This window comes from Carassius carassius, chromosome 19 (genome assembly GCF_963082965.1).
Source record: "Carassius carassius chromosome 19, fCarCar2.1, whole genome shotgun sequence".
NCBI lineage: Eukaryota > Metazoa > Chordata > Actinopteri > Cypriniformes > Cyprinidae > Carassius > Carassius carassius.
In genome coordinates this window covers 20,046,629-20,067,201 of record NC_081773.1, presented here as the reverse complement: position 1 = coordinate 20,067,201, position 20,573 = coordinate 20,046,629, and the positions used below count along the sequence as shown (strand labels likewise).

Here is a 20,573-nt window from a genome sequence, read left to right as displayed (position 1 = left end):
GAGTTTATTGTAATTATTGATCAGAGAGTTAATAAAATACCTGCAACCCTCAGGCCACACTCTCCACTACAGAAACAAACAGACTACCTTCTACGGGAGGCCAACACCATTACCACATGTGGAGGTACAAACTCACAGAAAACACTGTACACATGTTCCCTTAAATAAACAGAGTCTGAAAGAAACATATTGGCATGATGTTCTACTTAATAAATCTACTTTATTAATTCGTTCACATTAAACAGGAAATAACAGCAGCAACTCGGCCACGTTGCCCCTGAAACCCCCACGCTCAATTAATACATGGTAGATTCCCACCCTAAGCGGAACCAATAATTCCTAGCATTGTTTCTTACCAGGACTCTAAAAATCACGGGACAAATGCTACACGGGAACAATACACATAGTTTACAGGTATTTCATTCACACTCTGATCAATAATTACAATAATCTCTTGTATCACCAAACAGTCTCGGTGTGTGTTTGTGCGTATGTGTGCGTATTAAAGTCCATGTTGAACGTGCGGTCCCTCCGTGACCGTCACAAGACCCAGGAGTCTTATTTTCTCTTGCAAAATTAATATTGCACTTTAAGCAAAAACACATTTTATCCGATTACTCGATTAATCGATTGAATTTTTGGTAGAATACTCGGTTACTAAAATATTCGATAGCTACAGCCCTATATTCATTCAATTTAAAGGAGACATTTCACTTACCTTTCAAGTCGTTTGTGAAATGGCCTAAAGAGGAATTATAATGCACATGGAAACTTATTAACTTATTTCTTTTCTCTGTCTCTTTTTCTCTTCCACAGTTAAAAGCCGAAAACCATCTCTGGGCGATCTTATACTGAGGCACACCAACAGTCCTACGAGAGCTCGACATGCAGCTCAGTTGGCCTTGGCCCATGTGAGAGACGGAGGGCAGTCTCTGCACAGTGCTTTGTTTCGGGGTGGTGCAGTCAGCGGGGCCTCTGGCCTGGAGAAGCAGGCAGAGGCACTAAGGGTGAAAAACGCAGTCTACTGTTCTGTTATTTTCTCCGAATTTCTCAAAGAGCTAGCAGCTCTTGCACAGGAGCATGCTGTAGCCCTGCCCTTCCCACCTAGTCAAGGCACTGAGGAATAACACCAGGCCAAAATTTTCCTCCATACTTGCTTTATCCACTGTACCTGGCACTGAACTGTAGACCATTACATCCCTGAGATTTTTCAAACAGTCTTTTTTCAAGGGACATAATGCACTCAAAGAAACCGGAAAACAAAGATGATCATAAAGGTAAAGAGAGAGGACCTCTCTTGTTAATAATCTCATGTTCATAATGTCTTTTTTATTATTATTATTATTGTACAGGACCATTTATCCATTAAGCTTTAGGAAATTGTGCATATAAATCTTGTATATAGTCTATATAAAATATCTATGTGTATAATGATTTTTGTACACTCAGAGAGACTTGCATCCTTTAAGCTGGAGGAATTTGGCCGTAAACTTGCACTCCCTACGTTTCTAAGTCACTTCAGAGACTAGCTAATGCAGACTCACCACACATGTTTCTTTTAAACCTTTATGGGTGCGGAAGTGCCATTTAAATTTTTTTAGCAATGTTGAACGGTTATTTTCTCTTTTATAGAAATATAGGTTTAAGAGTTCACACCCGGATAAATCTGAAATAATTATCTGGCCTTTTTTAAAGGACTAGATGTCAGAGACTGTTTACCAATCACAAGCTGGGTAATAAGTCCTCGTTATCGCAACAGAATTTGCCCATTTTTGACATCTCTGAAAACTCCACAAGTGACAAAATGCTCAAGTTCTGCCAAACTCTAGCACAAATCTAGCACAAAACGTTAGAGCCCATAAAGAGGGGAGAGGGTTCATTTTCCTAAACTCCGTCCCAATAAAAACCTGACATATTAAGCTTAGATGGAAAGTTTTTGTTTTCATTCTCATGTCGAGTTGCAGCAGCACATTTTTTAGGGTGAGTTTCTGGCTGTTTTAGGGAAATGCAAATGGTACATTCATCTAGCGTGACATTACACATTACACAGTTTTTTGGGAAAGGCACTGATTTTTCTGTCCACAAAGATTTCATGTACTCTATGTTAGCGTCCATTTTGGCCGTCTGACTAGGTGCTAATGTCTCAAATATTTGACTGGTATGTGCAAAGAGAAGCTTGCTTAATAATTACCTTTCCCTTTAAGGAGTGAGCCAAGTTATGTAAATCATAAGCCATCTTAGTGTTGAATCAGTGTTTTGTTTCTGTTCATTACTTGATTTTGCTAGTGTTATGAAGTATCATCCGTGATGTGTGCATAGTGGAAACGCCATGGCACTTTTTAATTTGTTTATTGCCAAAATACTTTAGACACTTAAATTTTCAGAATGGAAGTTGGAACATGCATGTGTACCAGATCTGTGAGTGTTTTTAACAGTGAGTGTGCATGTTTTTTTTTTGTTTTTTTTTCAGTATCGTTTTTGCCCATTGTGTCTTAAACGCAGTGCTGATCTGAAATCATCCATCCAAGAGCTTTTATCATGCACAAGCCTTGCACAAGTTTACTTAATTTTCTTTCATTGCAGTGTTTTTTTGCTTCACTTGTGTTAGTTCAGTAATTCAGTTTGATCAAATATGCTTTTTGATCAGTTTCTTCTAGATGTAAGAGCAGACAATTTGAAAGGCGGTTCTATATTATTTTTCTAGCTGCTAAATTTTCAATCCATCCATTTTCCCCTCCTTATCTATCCACCCATCCACAGAGGGTCTGTATGGAACATTAGTTTGATGCGTCTCTGCTTTTGTTATTTGAAATAGGAAATGTTTAGCAAGTAAATTCCATATTTAAGGATAATGGTAGACCATGTTAGTGTCAAAAAATAGTTTGTGCTTTCCTTGAAACATGCTCTGATGACTGTGTGGGTGAGAGATGAAATGGAAAGGATAAAGAGCAAGAGGTTGAATGACGAAACGGTACATATGTTAGGGTTCAGTTATCTCTATGGAGACAGTGATTATTATACTTTCTTTTCAGTTTCTAAGTTAGAAATCAAAAAGGCCTATACAATTGATGTGTCATAAGATACCAATGCACAAAAAAATGCAGTTTTTATGATGCAATTATTTGCTTGATGTGGAGCAGATAGGAACGGTTTTTTTTTTTTTTTTTTTTTTTTGTTGTTGTTGTTGTTGAAAAACCAGGAGCTCATTGATTGTGTATGCTTATTGAAAATTGTTTGTTTGATCAATATACATTGCACAGTTTTTAAGTTGATTTATCTGTATTTGGTTTTCTCTTTATTTTTCTTTCACTCTCCATTTGTTTGAATGAAATGACTTCTGCAGCTTGTTATCTATGCAAACTGGTTTCCGTGTTTCTGAGTAAGTGAAGATGGTTAAACCTTTGGGGACAAACACAAACTAAATGTACAATCCGGAACCCCACTCTTCAATAATTGACTTATCCCTCATCGATTCAGTAATCTACTGGACTGTATGGAATCTCATGCAAAATTATGAATGTTATCAAAATATTTTTTTATATATAAAATGGAGGAGGAAAGTGGAACCGAATGGAGATTTAAATCAACGATAAAACCTTCAAAGACAAACACTAAAAGGGATTGTTTTTATTAATTTATAAATGTTTTACCTGGCAATACCTTTGGCTTCTTTGTCTTTATTTCGGAGAAATTTATAAAGGTGAGACCTTTTGTTGTTTGTTTTAATTTAAATGTGGTTGATTGTAAATACATTAGAAATAATGATTAAAAAATGCATGTGAAATGGAAACAAAAGTATCACATATCCTAAATACACAATTTAGACTTTCTCTGATCTGTTGCTTGGACTTCGATGAATCATGATTTTAAAAATAAATGACACTGTGTTTTGATTGGTGCGTAGACTGGTTTTAAGCTGAAGATTATATGACACCTTAAATATTGGCTTGTCAGAAAAATGACCCAGTTTACTCTGAGCCATCATGCTCATCATTGGAATTCTCTTCCTCCCTTCTTCTATCATCTCTTCCTAATCTTCTGATAGAGTGCTTCACTTGAGTAAGGATCTGACACAAACAGTGCTGCTGTAAGGAACAAAGATTTCATGTCTTTCATCGGCTTTGGGTTTTCCTGAAAAAAAACAATGCAGCAATTTTAATAAAAATATTAAGCAGCAAAAAGTGCTTTTAACATTGATAATCAGTGTTAGGGAAAGTTACTTTTAAAAGTAGTACATTACAATATTGCATTCCTCCCTAAAAAAAAAAAAAGTAACTACGTTAGTTATTTTTATAGAAATTAATGCGTTACATTACTTAGAGTTACTTAAATCTGGGCAGGACTTGCTTGGTTGTTTTAAATATAAAAAGTTATTTTACAAATGTAAAAACCCTTTTCACAACATAAGTGAAATGAGTACGCCTCGGGCTGAAAGAAATATAAATTTACATCTGTACAGTAGATGGTGCAGCTCAAACAAATTGCACGAAGAATATGACGCAGGAGAAGAAAGTTCAACATTATTCAGGAATAACAAAAATTTATTTTTTGCCTTGTATGGTTGAATTGGATCATCAAAGGTCAGTAGCAAAGACATTGGTTAATAAAATGGGAATAAATACAAATTTGTCTTATTTAATTATTTCAGGTTTGTATAATATACTGTTTGCATTGGCCTGTTTTTATTGCATTTGCCTGTTTTTATTAATTTTGAGGAATACTTAATCTGTTTTTGTTCGAGTGAAATGAGTAAATGCATGTTGCCATATGGTGCTTTCACAGCTGTCACTTTGTCCCGAAACAGGGATTAAAATTATTACAGTGTTGCTTTTTATTCTTGGTGCAGTTTGCTTTCACTTAGCAAAGTTTCTAAATGGACCAAAATTGTTATTACAAGTCACATGCAAGTAAACTGTCCTCTCATTGGTCAAAGTTCCACAGTTTTAAATTTACTTTGAGAACTTGTGGTCAATCCTCAAAAACCCACAAACTCCAAGCATTGATTATTCAAGAACTGGGCTGCCATCAGTCAGGATGTGGCGTAGAATTGATTGACAGCATGCCAGGGCAAACTGCAGTGCTCTTGGAAAAAGAAGGGTCAACACTGCAAATTTGATAATATCATTTTCAATAAAAGCCTTTAAAACGTATGGCATTCTTGTAATAATACTTCAGCATACCATAGTAACATCTGACAAAAAGATCTAAAAACACTGTAGCAGTAGATTTTGTGAAATATAATATTTGTGTCATTCTCAAAACCTTTGGTCGAACTTTCCACCACCTGAAATGATTTGTGTGATCACAATTTTGAGCATGAAGTGTTGGGCAGGGAGCAGGGGCGGACTGGCCATCGGGAGCACCGGGACATTTCCCGGCGGCCTGACGGTCATTCTGGCCTGCCTGCTGCCGCTGTGTAGTCAATCAGGCTGACGTGCAATAGGCTGGTATGCAACTGCGAATTAATTGACGGTCTTATGAATCTACGAATCAGGCGATCGCGGAGTGAAAATGACACATTTATATTTACTAGGGATGGGACGGTTCACTGAAAAAACCTTTCCGCTCAGTTCACCACACACGGTTCGTCACGATCTGAGACCAAGTAGGTATAGAGCGCTGAGGCGCTGTTCAACTTAAATCTGACAAAGCATCTGTAATATGGTTTACTATAAATAACACGTAAAACAAACAGGGTTCAAATAATATATGTTTCTGTTGATTCATGCGCATTCTGGATTCCCAGACATTACAACAGCGACGAAAAAAAACCTCTACAAATCATTCACTCTTGTTCAATACTAATTCGAACACTATCAGTGCATTCTCTTAAAGTGACAGTCTTTATATTAATCGAACAGCAACAACAAAGAAATCACTCACTGCTCTTGGTTAAAAAGCTTTTTTTACTTTAACAAAGAATAATCTTTAATTTATAGTCCAAAATACAATGCTGTTTTACATTTGATTACTTTAATTCCTGTACCTAAAAACTAATGCAAGACCTTCTTAAAAAAACCTGAAAGTCAGTTTATTTTATTTTTCTCCCTACTCTATTACTCTATAACACACTAGTGCTGCAAGTGCTCCTGCTGTTGAACAAGATGGGGTGGACAGTTCAGCTTTTGAGTCAGAGCAGGAACCTTCAAGTAAAGTTTAAGCTATTAGCAAAACTAAACATGCTGGCTATACTCTTAAAAATATGGGCTTTTAAGATTTATAAGATCATCAGTAGTAGGACTGTGATCATTGGGACATACAATTGATGGCTGCATAATTAATATAGATTATTGAAAGTGCTTATTTCATATTGCAGAGAAACTCAGTGTGCAGAGTGAGAGAGAGGGGGATTAAGGGAAAGATGATAGAGACAGGGAATGCCTTGATAATTCTTGATACTTCACTTGATTATTTTGCCCGTCCACAGTCTAAGGATTTTGATTTATTTTTTAACTATAACCCAACAGCTGAAAGAGCCAAAGAGTTTAACAGTCTGGTGGACACATGAATTGGGTGGGTGGTGGTGAATGCAGCAACAGAGGTGGCCTGGGGTGGAGTCAAATTCCCGGCCTGATTTACTGTCCCAGTCCGCCACTGGCAGGGAGTAATCACTAGAGTGGCATGCAGTATAGTGCTGTGTGTCACTTGGCTATCGCTGTTTATCCTAGTCAAGGCCTACAAGTTGATGTTTGATTAACTTAGTTAAATGTTATTTATATAATGTTTCTCTTTTCCTGAATAGCATTGTCAATAAAGTAAGCTTTTTCTATCAATTATGTGGCGTGGTGCACCCTTTTTCCTCCATATATGTCTGATTGAACCTCTTTTAAAATAATTGGAGGTTTGTTACAATAATAATGTATCGAGCACCAAATCAGCATATAAGAAAGATCTCTGAAGGATCATGAATCAAATAGGTTCTCTAACAAAGATGTGGCAAACTGGCCTTGATCTGAATGAAACACTTGAACCATCAAGCCTTCACAACTTTTGTTCTTACATACATTCCCAGTTTCATGCTGACTGAAATGACTGGATGGAGTTAGATTCATAGAAAATCCAGTGAGGTGCAATCCCCCCACCCCCCCAATTAAACTCTATTAAATGTGGTCAAAGTCATATGGTGTGCCGCTTCACATGGTTTGTAATTGAGCCAATTTATTCAGAAATATTACTAGTATGTTCAATATCTAAGGTGGCCATTATTCAGATATGACTCCAGCTGTCATGCACTTGATGAGGCTGCAGCTTTGTTCACTATTATTTCATGTTGAAATATCAATCAAGCACATGATTATTTAAGTTATTGTAAAGATAAATGAATATGTGCGTGAATATGTGCGTGATTTCTGCCATCTTTGGCCTCCTGAGGTGCCATAGGCATGTACAAGAAGCCATTTCATTTCAAGATCCCCTGCAGAAGCAAACATTGATACTGTGATCTTCTACAGTCTCTGGGCTTCATAAGATGTCTTGATTAGTTAAATGCACTTCAGAGATATACAGTGTGAAGAGCACACTTTTATATAGTTACAGCCAGTGTCTGTGATATGTGAAAGATCCTCAAACTCCCACATGATTGCCATCTTGTTGATTAGACATGGAGCTGCTTATCCAATAGCTGATCTTTGTTTAGTTTTTTTTTTATAATTTCAGATTCACTCTGTTATGTAGTCAGCTAGCTGAAAGTGTTAACGAGATTTGCATATTTAGAGGTTTACAAGTGCTTGCTTTTTATTTAATTTTTTTATGCAAATCAATTCATAATTAAATTGTTTCAAAAGTTAATAAGGTAGAAAATTCTCAAATTCAACTTTATACATTTTTTTATAAATTGCATATTTTATAAAGCCAGAGCAAAATTAACACAGTGCTTGTTTGCTCTATTGAAATGAACATATAAGGTGCTGGAGGAGTGTAGAACTTGCAGGTCCTGAAATTCTTTTAATTTTACATGGTGACAAAAAAATACCTTCTTAATGAAAATTGTGTTTCAGTTTAGCTCATAATCACACACACCAAGGTTACTGGTAGTTAAGTAAATTAGTTCTGTACCGTTTCCTAGCAACACTGGGGCAACTAGCAAGAGAAAAAAACTCATGCCTGTGGGAGAGGAGTTTAGTGACAGAGGAGGAGGTGACGGCCACAGGTAAGACTTTCAACTTCAGTTCAGTTTCTAGAATTAAAGACCAAATATTTTGTATTATACATTCAAATACTTTTTTTTTCTGGTTAGTTTTGTGTTGAACACTGCTTTTGAAATACGCTGATCTTTTGGTTTTCTTCTTCTGGCCATTTTAAAGTGTTTAAAAACAAACAAACAATGTTTTAAATGATTTACAATATTTTTAAAGAGCAGTTAATGAACATCTTTGTGAATTACTTATGTTACATTTATTTGGTTATAAATAAGTAGTTGGAAACTATTCATAATGTTATCTGTCACTGCCAGTTTGCAGTTGTAAAGTGGAGTGATATTTATAGTTAATTGTTTTGCATAAAGATAGATTTAGTTTGGTATAATAACTTTTTTTTTTTTGCATGCTAAAAATAGTTAATTGCTTTTCTTCACTGGCTTTCTTGTGCAAAGCCAATACGCAGAGTTAATCTGCAGCAGCCTCATAGATAATGTAAGAGGTAATGTTAGAGGATACCTACAGAAAAGACACAGGAGAACACACAAACACATGCAGCATATCAAATGACTTCGCATGCAGTGTTATGCTCATGCAAATGTCTATTCACATTTCTGCTGCGATGCAATAGTTTAGGCTCCAGTATTCTAAATTCGCATATAAAAGAAGTACCAAGACTTCGGAAAACATAGACAACACTGACATTCTTTTTATAAATCATCTTTGACTGAATTTTCTTTGTGCCATTACAATTGCACACTTTCTTAAAAAAAGAGAAAGCTTTGCTGATTTGGCAAATAGAGTGACTAGAAACAGTCCCTTATGTCATTATTTCAAATATTCTCCTGCTTGGCATGTCTTGCTGACATCTATATTTCTACCTTGTCCCTCCTCTCTTTTTTTTACCGTTGTCTCTCAAACTGAACCAATCAGGTCTAGTGCTGTAAAATATTATTGCATAAAGTAGGCTCTATCTCAAATTGGATAGGAAGAATGGAAATATTATACTACATTACACAATTTTGCTGATAAGCTTTTCCTTAGATTCAGGTATATTGCTATTTATCCCTTATAGTGTGGTTTTTACTTATAGTTTTCAAATCTAAGTGCAGCTGCATTATGTTTATCATGCATCTCAAGTATGCACTATCAAATAGTATATTCATAGCATGAATATTCATGTCCTCTGATAATAACTTAATTTTCTTTACTTGCAGTATCTCTTCCTCCCACTACACATGCACACTATGGACTCGACTGCTTTAAACTTAATCATGAATTAAGTATACGAGCGTTGTGCTGATGTGTAGCCTGATGTGATACTGGGCCTGAAGAGCTGAGATAGAAGGCTACAGAGTGAGAATACAAGTGAGCAAGGGAGAGCAAGTGCACTTCTCAGTTTTGCGATGACATTTTTTTTTCTTTTTAGTCTATCTTTTGCCTCCCACATATATGCTGTCCTCCTTCGTTCACTGCCTGCCTGCCTGAATTTGAAATGCTAATAATCTCCTCTGTGCTAGAAATATTCTGACTCTCTTTCTTCTAACTGTCTCTCCCTCTCCTTTGCTCACATTTGTCTGTCTGCCACACGTTCTCTGTGTGTTTTCCAGTAGTCTTCCTCTAGCCATTCCTTGGTTCCCTCGATTCATCAATTCTGTCAGCTTCTCGGCTTTCTATCTGTCAGTCAAGGTCAAAGCTTTGTTTATCACATGCATATCAGTACAGTGGAAAAGAGATACTTTCTTTGCATCTCTTAAACATGGAAAGTTATAAAAAAGAAGTAATAATAATGCTAACACTAAAAATAAAAATAAATAATCAGTAGCAAAGTAAAATGTTCCATATATAGCTGATACACCAGTAATATAAAGGCAGTCAGAAAAGACAAAAAAGTGCATTGTTTGGTCTTTGGTCTTGTTAAATTTGTTTGCCCTCTCAGATGTGCTCGGCAACTGTTCTGCAAGACAGCAAACCATATCAAATTCCAGAAGTAAGCCGCTTAAGGTTTCCTACTTTCAGTCAGTTCAACAGCCTGAAACAATGGCTTGAGTGTTGTGTTGTTATCTCCAAGAAACTTCTTAGCTATGACAATAAAAAAGGGTAAGATGAAATGACTTCTGAGATATACTTATTTAAATGTTGTAATAATTCTGAAGTTATAATCCAGCATATATTTTGATGTAATAACTGGTGATAACAGTCATAAGTTATTTGGATAATAACTGTATCGTAGTGAACTTACATTATTCCAGCACTACTGTCACCTCAATACTTATTTTAAAATATACATCTCATTACTGCTATATTATACATAATTATATGTTATGCTAATTATAAAAAGTGAATTTATTACAATTTTATTACAATTATTTAATTGGTGTATTTGTTATTTGTGACCCTGGACCACAAAACCAGTCTTAAGTCACTGGGGTTTATTTGTAGCAATAGCTAAAAAATATATTGTATGGGTCAAATATATTTTAAAATGATAGATTTTTTTTAATGCTAAAAATTATTAGGATATTGAGTAAATATCATGTTCCATGAAGTTATTAGGTAAATTTCCCACCATAAATATATCAAAACTTCATTTTTGATTGGTCAACTGCATTGCTAAGAACTTCATTTGGACAACTTTAAAGGTGATTTTCTCAGTATTTAAATATTTTGCAGCCTCAGATTCCAAAGTTGTATCTCAGCCAAATATTGTCCTATCATAACAGACTATACATCAATGGAAATCTTATTTATTCAGCTTTCAGGTGATGTATAAATCTTAATCTAGAAAAATTTACACTCAATACTGGTTTTGTGGTCCAGGGTGACATTTATTTATTTTTACTGTGGTATTTTGTTGTCATGGCTGGCTGATGTTGTCATGACTGTGGTTGCAGCAAAGCAACTGCATCTCCTTTTTTCCTAAACGGTAATGAGAGTATTGATGATGCACGACAAGGTGTTTTATTCACATAAGTAGGTCTTTGCATTTTATTTTTTTACTTTGAGACTCCAATATGACAAGAATACTTAATACAGTATAAATTAGTAATAGCGGTGCCATATACTGTAAAGGTCAGTTTCAAAAGATACCCGTTGACATGCTTCATGAAATGTTGATTATGTGTTCCAGCACATCAACTGCAAGCTGGATTTCTTATGTACTTTTTCCACTTGAATGTTTTAGAAATGTTGGCCAATTTGAGTGTTTGCAAAGTTGATGTGAAACCTTTTTGACAGTAACATTAACAAAATGAGAGCATCGATGAGTTTTCATAACCTGTATGTCTTGTGCTTTAATGTCATAATATGATATTTTCAATTATATTGATTAAATTTATGTCATTACCATGTACGTTTTTTATTGTAAATGCCTTAACATTAAATACAAATTTGTGCAATGAAGCTCATTTTTCAAATGGCCTCAGTATTAAACCCTTTTTCTCTATACCTCTCCTATCAGGTCCAAAAAGGTCTTGATACAAGCCTTCTCAAATAGCCTCTACAAATTATCTGCAAAGATGTCTACTGGATCTCCAGTGAGCAACAAGACTTCCCCTAGCACATCTCCACAGCCCGCACTAAGACCATTAGCACAGTCAGACATAGAAGGTCATGAAGACCCAAAGCCTACTCCTGCAGCCTCTTCGTTTTCCTTACCGTGTTGGGCTACCCAGGCCCTATGTGATTTAGCAAGATGTGAAACAGAGCTCAGGCGACTGAGGGAGCAACAAGTGACTGAAGCACAGATGGTAAGTCGAAGAGTGGAGCGTGCACTGCTTGGAGCACAAAGGGAGGAGCGCCGTCTACTGGAAAGGGTAGAGCAGGATCACAGGGACCTACAGCTCAGACTGGAACAGGTGCAGAGGGACAATGGAGCAGCCATAAGGGTTGGACAAAGATTGGTTGACCAGCGGCTATATAAAGTCATTAAACTTAGAGAGCTAATAAAGATATGTGGTGGTGGTGATGGTAATAAAGATCGAGAGGGGGATCTGAAGCGGGACCAGCTTCTTAAGGGTGTTGCAGAACTAGTCCAACCTTGGGAAGTCTCGCTTGCGCTCAAACGTGTGTCTTTTAAACCAAGTGCTCAACCAAACACTGTAACCTTTGGTGAGATCAAAGTACAAGACCACAATGTCCATTTTCCTGTTGGGGGCTGTGGGTCGCAGGGGCAAATGTGTTCCCTCCATGCCAATGAAGCACGCTGTGGGGCTCATGTCATTGGAGAGGGCCAAAGCACACCTGATGGAACAAGTCCTGGGCTAAACCAAGTCCTATCTCCTGTGCCTAATCCAAATCACTCATCAACTAGTAGTGGGAACTTGAGGGTTGTCCGGAAGCTCCGTTTGTCAGCCCGAAGTGATGAAGAATCAGGGGAAGAGGTGAAGTGTCAGTCCCCACAACTGCGTCACATTTCCCCTAAACAAGTCCCATGCGAACGGGATTCATCACAGGAGGATGAGTGTGAATCTCCTTCATCTGAATGCAAAGGAGATGAGCTCTTTTTGGCTGTACCACCACTTAGTCATGGTGAGTCAGAGGGTGAGGATTTTGCCCATATACAAAATGGATCAATCGCACAGTGTGCTTCACAGAGAGCAAGAAAGCAACACGAACTCTCTCCATCTCCAGAACAAGGTGACCAAGGTGGCTGGTTCTTGCATCACTTTGACCATAAAAATCATGCCAGAGACACTGGATCTACATCACCGCAGAGCCCCAGAGAGATCAGCTCTAGTCAAGGCACCAATAACCACTTCCTTCGTGGCAGGTCTTGTTCTCAGTTAAGTGCATCCTCAGATGACCACCCACTAAATCGTGCACCATCCCCTGCAGACAGTGTAGATTCTGGGTACACTTTCATTGTCAGCTCCCCCAGAGATTTTTCCAACTCCCTGCGTCCTACTGCCCGCCTATCCAGATCAGCTGCTGATCTTTCCTACTGCAACAGACCCCTCAGTGAAACCAGAACACACCAGTCAAGCACATGGAGTGTAACTAAGAGTCATATGTCCTCACTCTCAAACCCAAACTTCCGAAAACTAAATGAGGTATCACAGACTAAATCCTGCCCTAGTCATGGCAACTTATCTCAAAAGAACACCCGACAGCAGGCTTCTTGTTCCAGTAGAGTGTCCCGTTCACTCTCTATGTCTGTTATCAATAACTCATCTCAGAAAAGACTGAACCACTTCACATCTGGACGGCAGAATTCTCTATATGAGAATAGACTGTGTGGAGAAAGGAGTGAGCCAGCTCTTCTAGAGTTAGAGGAGGATGCCGAATCATTGGGACGAGAAGAAGTGCGTCTTATTCGTCAGTTTGGTAAACAAGGCTCAGGACGTGCTGATCTCACGTTGCCCAGTGGTGTCCATGCAACCCCGCAAGGTCAACTATTCCTTGTGGATTGTGGGAATGCTCGTGTACAGGTAACGGATGCCCATGGCAATGTCCTACAACAAGTGACTTCTCCAAGTAATGAATTGGGAGGCTCGTTGCGACGTTGCCGCAATTACTTTGATGTGGCTGTTAATGCCAAGGGTTTGATTGCTCTGAGCTGTGCTGCTGAAAGGGCTCTCCTGATCCTTAGTCGGCATGGGCGTCTCCTCCAAACATTTGGAGGAGGACCCTACATTGCAGGAGTACCTCGAGATGAGTTGGAAGCACCGAGGGGAGTGACAGTCACCCAAAGAGATGAATTCCTAGTTGCAGATATACGAAAGGGTACTCTTACAGCACTAAAACTCGAACCTAAAACTGGTTCCAGATTGGAACGCACGGTGGTGACTGGTTTCCACAGGCCTTATCTAGTCGCAGCATGCTTGCATTCTGGTCTGGTTGCAGCATCTGAGCGCGGCAGTGAAACGGGGCAGGAACCTTGTGTGAAGATTTTAGGACCAGGATGGGACACCCTACGAATCCTGGGTGTTTGTTCTAGCTTAGGACCCGTACTCTCCTGTCCCTGGGGCCTCTGCATTGATAAAGATGGGTCTGTTTTGGTGGCAGACTGGGGAGATAAACACCGGGTACTTCTATATCCCTCTGAAGGGGCAGGACGAGTGATTTTGTCTGATGGACTGAGCAGCCCTCGTGGCCTTGCACTTTTACCTAATGATCTCCTAGTTGTGTCAGATAGCATGCACCACTGCATTAAAATGTATCAGTACAAATGAAAAGTTACCACAAAGCTTAAAATTCAAAAACTGGTAAAACTTTAGTATAGGGACCAATTCTCATTATTAACTAGTTGCTTATTAGCAGGCCTACTGATAACATATTAGCTGTTTATTAGTACTTACAAAGCACATTCTGTATGACCATGTTCTACATCCCTAATCTTGCTCAGTACCTAAATTTTACAACTACATTGCTAACTAATAATAATCAGCAGAATTGGACCTTAAAATAAAGTGTCACTTAATGAGATGATTATTTAGTATTTATGTATTATTATTATTATTATATAATATATATTTCATTTACTATTTGCTGCCAGTACAATACAATCTTGCATAGTGTATAGCAATGGTTGACAATCTACAATAAGCAAGAATAGTAGTAGAGATGAGTAATATCTGTATTAAGTTGTTTATTTAAAAAGCATTGAAATCCCTCAAATATACATGCCAAATAACTGCTTAATGTAATCCTCAGTAATACAGTCTTATAGTTACCCATCAATTTTACTTACACTGCAATCCACTATATATATTTGTGTGTGTTTGTGTGTATGTGTTTGTATACAGTACATATAGTAGCTAGGTTCACAAAACACTTCACATAGTCACAAAAGTGTGTTTTATTTACTTGTAGACAAGTCAGACTGAATGCATATGCTGACTAACCTAGAATTTTGTGTGTTGTGCTTTGACATTTGTTTCGAATCCCTGGCGATTTTTCTTTATACCGCACTTGTTTGACTTTTAACCTTTCCAGCAGGAGGCAGTAATGATACATCAACATGTTAATGCATTTGGAAAGGAACTGTTCATCAGTGAACTCGAGAATGAAAAATAATAATAAAAATAAATATAATAATAATAATAATAATAATAATAATGCTCAAATAAATAAAAACATTCCTAACATCAACACATAATGGACAAGCCTCCTGTTCATTGAAAAGCATGCTTTCTAAAATATCTAAATTTATATGTGTAAATGTCTTTGACTGTTCTTAAAACAACATTAAAGAAGTTTTTCTATTTGAGCACTTCTGTTCATCATTAGTATACTTGGCCCTTGTATAACAACAGGAATGTAACTACTGAATGTGAAACATTCTTGGTATGACTGTGAAATCTTAAAAAATGAACCAGAACTGCTGGAATCTTTTAAATAATTCTGGAATTCTTTCCTGTTAGCTCTAGAATCCTCTGAGTTCTGTAATGACTTGCTGCATGAGTGAGAGTCTCTCAAAGCTTAACAAGGAATGTTGACTAACACACCCAGTCTGCTATTCCTTTTCAGTTTGATTTTAGAACACATTCTCTTGGCTTGGTCCCAAAATGGATGGCTATAATCTAATCAAAATTACTTCTGCTCACTTCTTGAGAGGTCAACACAAACATGCAGACATTTAAATAACATAACATTATATATATATATATATATATATATATAGAAATTTTTGTGATATCCTTCCTCTGTCCTAAAAATGGTTTGTTATTCAGTAGAAAGGTTTTCCTCTCACTTGTTTATGCTGTCAGAGGATGTGGTGTCTCCTTGTCGGTCAGGAAGTGGAGCCTTGTCTTTGACTTTGTGTGTGACTGAAGCCGGAATTAATTCAACTAAGGTTTTCATTACAATTCCACATGTTCCTTTTTTGCCTCATGTGCAATGAAAGACCTTTAACAGTAGTTTGTAGTAACAGTAGTTTAACAGTCAGGTCACAATAGTGTGGGATGTGGAATTGTGAGAAAACACAAGGCAGATGAACTTCCCAGAAAGAGAAACCCGTTCTACCTGTTCCATTCTTAAATTGTTTTAAGTTAAAAGGCTAAAATGTATCAGCCTTTTACACTGACTATTTAACCATAAGCATTATAATAGGTAACATTTCTTGCATTCCTGTAGCTAAAAATAGTAGATCATGTCTTTAGCAATGCCAAGGTCATGGATTTCACAGGGAATGAATTAACTAATCAAATGTATATTTTGAATGCAACCTGAGTCGCTTTGAATTTTTTGTAAAGCTAGATTCCATCTTAGTAAAGATAATCTGGTGTGCATTATTATATTAAACCGGTATAAAAGAAGAATAGTTTAAAACCATCATCTTGTCTGTGTGGTCCCATATAATGGTTGCAATGAATAAGCCTTCTAGTAAAGAATGATGTTCAGAAAGGAATGTTAGATGGCTCTTAAAAATCTCAAATAAAAATATATCCTGCAGTGTCTACAAGAGAGAGAGAAAAAAACACCCATAAAAGAACTGGGTGTAAGTTGTCCTTCATTATAGAGGAATGCCTGAGTTTGCAGTTTATCTACAAACCCCAAACCACATCATCCCAGATAGGGTAAACACTAGTTATGTCTTGAAGAAAAAAAATAAAATAAATGAAAGCACACACAGATAACCTACTTTCAAAATGAAAATGATATGCTTTAAAACGTCTCAGCAGTCTGAGGAATTAGAATGTCTCTGAGAATTTAAAATATATGATAATGACATAGTAAACCTTTTGATATTGAGTTTTTGAGGTCTAGCTTGTTGTAACAGTAACAGTTTTGCCACAAGTGCATATTTGAGATCCACATGCAACCTATAATAATGTGCTTATGGATAAGAAATAATTATTAATATGGAGCAGGATGTCTCAATTGTTTGTATTGTGCATGTCTTAAGGAAATGTACCATTTTTTCCTCAATCTAAGAATAAATAAATATTTCCTTGCAGTGTGTGTTTTTGTGTAAGTTTCTTAAATATGGGTGGCTAGTGTTGGTGTTTCGTGCTGTACATATGGTTACAGTGTGTATATTACAGTATGTACAATGTCTGTATCTGTGCCGGCTTGCCTGTATGTGCAACAGGCAAAATGCCAAATGAGTGGCATTTTGCATGTTGTTGCACACAGCCACGGTTGTTTGCTTTGAGGGGATTTATGGAAGTAGCAAGTAAACTTTAGAGGAGCAATAAAAAATACCCCTCACAGCGAGAGATGAGAGTGAGTGTGTGTGTGTGTGTATGTGTTTGTGTGAGAGAGAGAGAAATAGGGGAGGGGGGCGGGGGTGCGGTTGGCACGACAAATGTTAGCCATTACTGAGAATGTACAAATAAGGGAAGGCTTGTTGAAGAATGTGCACAATTTTTACATTTAGAGTATGGGAAAAATATAGGCTACACTAACTCAAAAGGACAGAAAACTGAATTCTTGAGCCCATAGATTAAATTTAAATGGCTTGGCCCAAAAGTGTCCATCATCACCCTCATGTTTTTCAAAACCTTTTTTTTCCCCTCTTCTGTTGAACATGAATGTTCAGGCTTTTCTTTTCCTTGAAAATATCTGTCAAAGTGACTGAGATGAAGTCATTATAAACTGAAAATGTTTCCTTTCAAAGCTTATTCATTCTTCATGCTTTATAACTTGGCTCATTCAAGAGACATGTCAACCATATTTGCACAGAGTAATTTCTAGAATGAATTGCGACAAAAACTTTTTAGTCTGCGTCTAAATAGTTTCTTACACCATGCTTCTTTCCAAATACATGACAATGACTGAATAATATTTTGGGATGAACTATACATACTGTTAATCTTTATTTATGTAACTTCGTAATATAACATAATGATAGCTTATTTCTCCACATCACCAAAGCACCATTTTGGAGAATATGAGCTGAACGCAAGCAGCGTATGTACTTCTGTGTCAGCCACGCTGCACGGATGCGCCGTTTTCATTCTCCAAAATGGTGCCACGTTGATGCCGAGAGACACAGAAGAGACCAATTGTTGAATAAAGTAATTATTTTTCTTTTCTTCACAGACAAATAGTATTCTCATCGCTTCATAATGTTAACGGTTGAACCACTGATGGCAGATGGACTATTCTGACGATGTCTTTCATACTTTACTGGACCTTGATGGTGTAATTTACATAGCAGTCAATAGGAAAGTCATAAGCCTCCTGGTTTTCATCTAAAATATCTTAAATTGTGTTTCAAAGATGAATTAAGCTTTTACAGGTTTGGAACGCCAAGGGGGTAATTAATAACAAATTTTTGAAGTAGAGTATCCCTTTAACAAATGCTGGAAAAAAAATTAAATGCACAAATGTTAATTCCATAGCGTCAAGTAAACTCATATACAAAATGTAAAAAATCTGAAGTTGAGAAAATGCAAAAGTTTAAGGCAATCAGCTTCAGCAGATTTTTGAGTTTGCTCAACTTGTTTTTGTTGGATATATTTAAGTTTTCTCAAATTTTTATTGTATAAACTGAAAACAACAAGTTGACAAAATTAAAAAATCTGCTGAAGCTGATCTACAGAAGCCGCTCAACTTTAGATTTTGACAGTGTCTTTACTGTGTCTATGTGAGTACTGAATAAATGTGAGGGACAAAGGTGCTAAATGATCCATTTCATGTAAACCAAAGCGATGCCAGGTTTGCTTCTTTCTTGTTCCAACACAAATTTGCACACAGACACACAAAATCATATAGAGGTTTATTTAGTGCATCTCAATAAATTTTAACATACAAAACAGTATAAACATTTTAAATTACCTATGGCAAAACGTAAAATTCACATCACTGACTCCTGTTGCACCTCCTTTACGGTTTTCAAGACTTTCCACTTAAATTTAGTCATCCTTTGATGAGCATGTATGGGAGCTCATATCTTTCTACATAACTGCTTGTAGAACATTACTTCTCACTTTCTTTTTTCCATCTCTTTCTGTAATTCAACTGGAATGAAGCTTTAAAATATTAATTTGCCTTGGTGATAGGTCAACTGGTTCGCTGTTGACAATATGACATAATGCGTAATTTAAAGGGGTCATATGATGTTGCTAAAAAGAACATTATTTTGTGTAGTTGGTGTAATGAAATGGGTTTATGCGGTTTAAAGGAAAACACCACCGTGTTTCTATATTTCAGTATGTTCTTCCCTCAAATTAAACAAATTGATCAATCGCTGTAGCGCACCGTGCCACTATGCTACGTTTAGCTTAGCACCATTCATTCCTTAGGATCTAAACAGGGATGAATTTAGAAGCCACCTAACGCTTCCATGTTTTCCCTATTTAAAGACGGTTACATTAGTAGTTACACAAGTAAGTGTGGTGACACAAAATAAAACGTCGTGATTTTCTAAGCGGATAAAAAATTATAACTATAATGTATGGGCGGAAGATCACTTCGCAGCACTTCGACCTTGGCGCAGTAATATCATCAATCCTGAAAACTCCTCATGATGGTTGTATTGACGGAAGTTAGAGGGAGAGGGGGAGTTTTCAGGAGTGATTATTACTGCGCCGAGGTCAAAGTGCTGCGAAGTTCTCTTCTGCTGTTTATTTTGTGTCACCATACTTACTCGTGTAACTACTTCTGTAACTGTCTTTAAATAGGGAAAACATGGAAGTGCTTCGTAGCTTCTAAATTTATCCGTTTGGATCCTAATCGCATGCTACAGCGATTGAGTTCATGCGCAAGGATGGGAGAGGTACGTATCAACTCATCTAAGATGAGGGAAGAACATACTGGAACATGGAAAGACGGAGGCGTTTTCAAAAAACATTAATTTCCACATAATGTACATTATTGTTTCTCCTTTATGCCTCACCTTTCTGAAACGAGTTGATTTTTATAAAGCTCATCGTTCTGAAAAGGGAGGTATACACTGATTGGCCAGCTATCCAGTGCGTTGTGATTGGCTGAATACTTCAAGCATGTGACAGAAATGTTACGCCCCTACTATACTCTGATGCCGTGTGTCCTGGAAAACCGAGATAAAAACATTAAAACCCATTAAAAACAAGGCTTTTGTTGCATCCAGTGGGGACATAATTAGAGATTATAATGACAATACCAACAGTCCTTAATTCCAGTCCTCTTGTGTTCGTTGCTCCCTTCCTGAGCAGGGGAAATCTGTTTGAAATTTACTTCACTTCGGAACTTTCATTCACGGATTTGCGTTGCGCAACGTCTTCACACATGGACAAGTGTGACATCATATACCTCTGTAAATAAATACAATTCAAATTCACATCTCGCACACTTCAATGCACTTTGAATGAAATATATACATTTGCTTCGAAATGGAATCATAGAGGAATATCCTGTGATGTCCACTTCGCAGGGCACTTGCGTTTAAATAGAACAAACATCTGAAGCGATAAGAGAAACATACAAAATGTGCTGAACGGGGGACATGAGGACTGAAATTGAGAACCGCTGACTTATACAGTCTTTTAACGTGTTGCATTGCATCACGCT

At 37.1% G+C, this 20,573-nt stretch overlaps 1 protein-coding gene across 2 annotated transcripts in view; it reads left to right on the top strand.

Moving 5' to 3' along the window:
• The window catches only part of fhip1b (FHF complex subunit HOOK interacting protein 1B), a 42,292-nt gene extending 39,555 nt beyond the window's left edge, over positions 1–2,737 (top strand). For both annotated transcript variants that reach the window (XM_059500191.1, XM_059500192.1), the window contains one exon: positions 817–2,737. In XM_059500191.1, the coding sequence (XP_059356174.1) occupies positions 817–1,127 (311 nt within the window). In that variant the 3' untranslated portion in view covers positions 1,128–2,737. The remainder of the gene's footprint in view (positions 1–816) is intronic.
• The last annotated feature ends 17,836 nt before the right edge of the window (positions 2,738–20,573 follow it).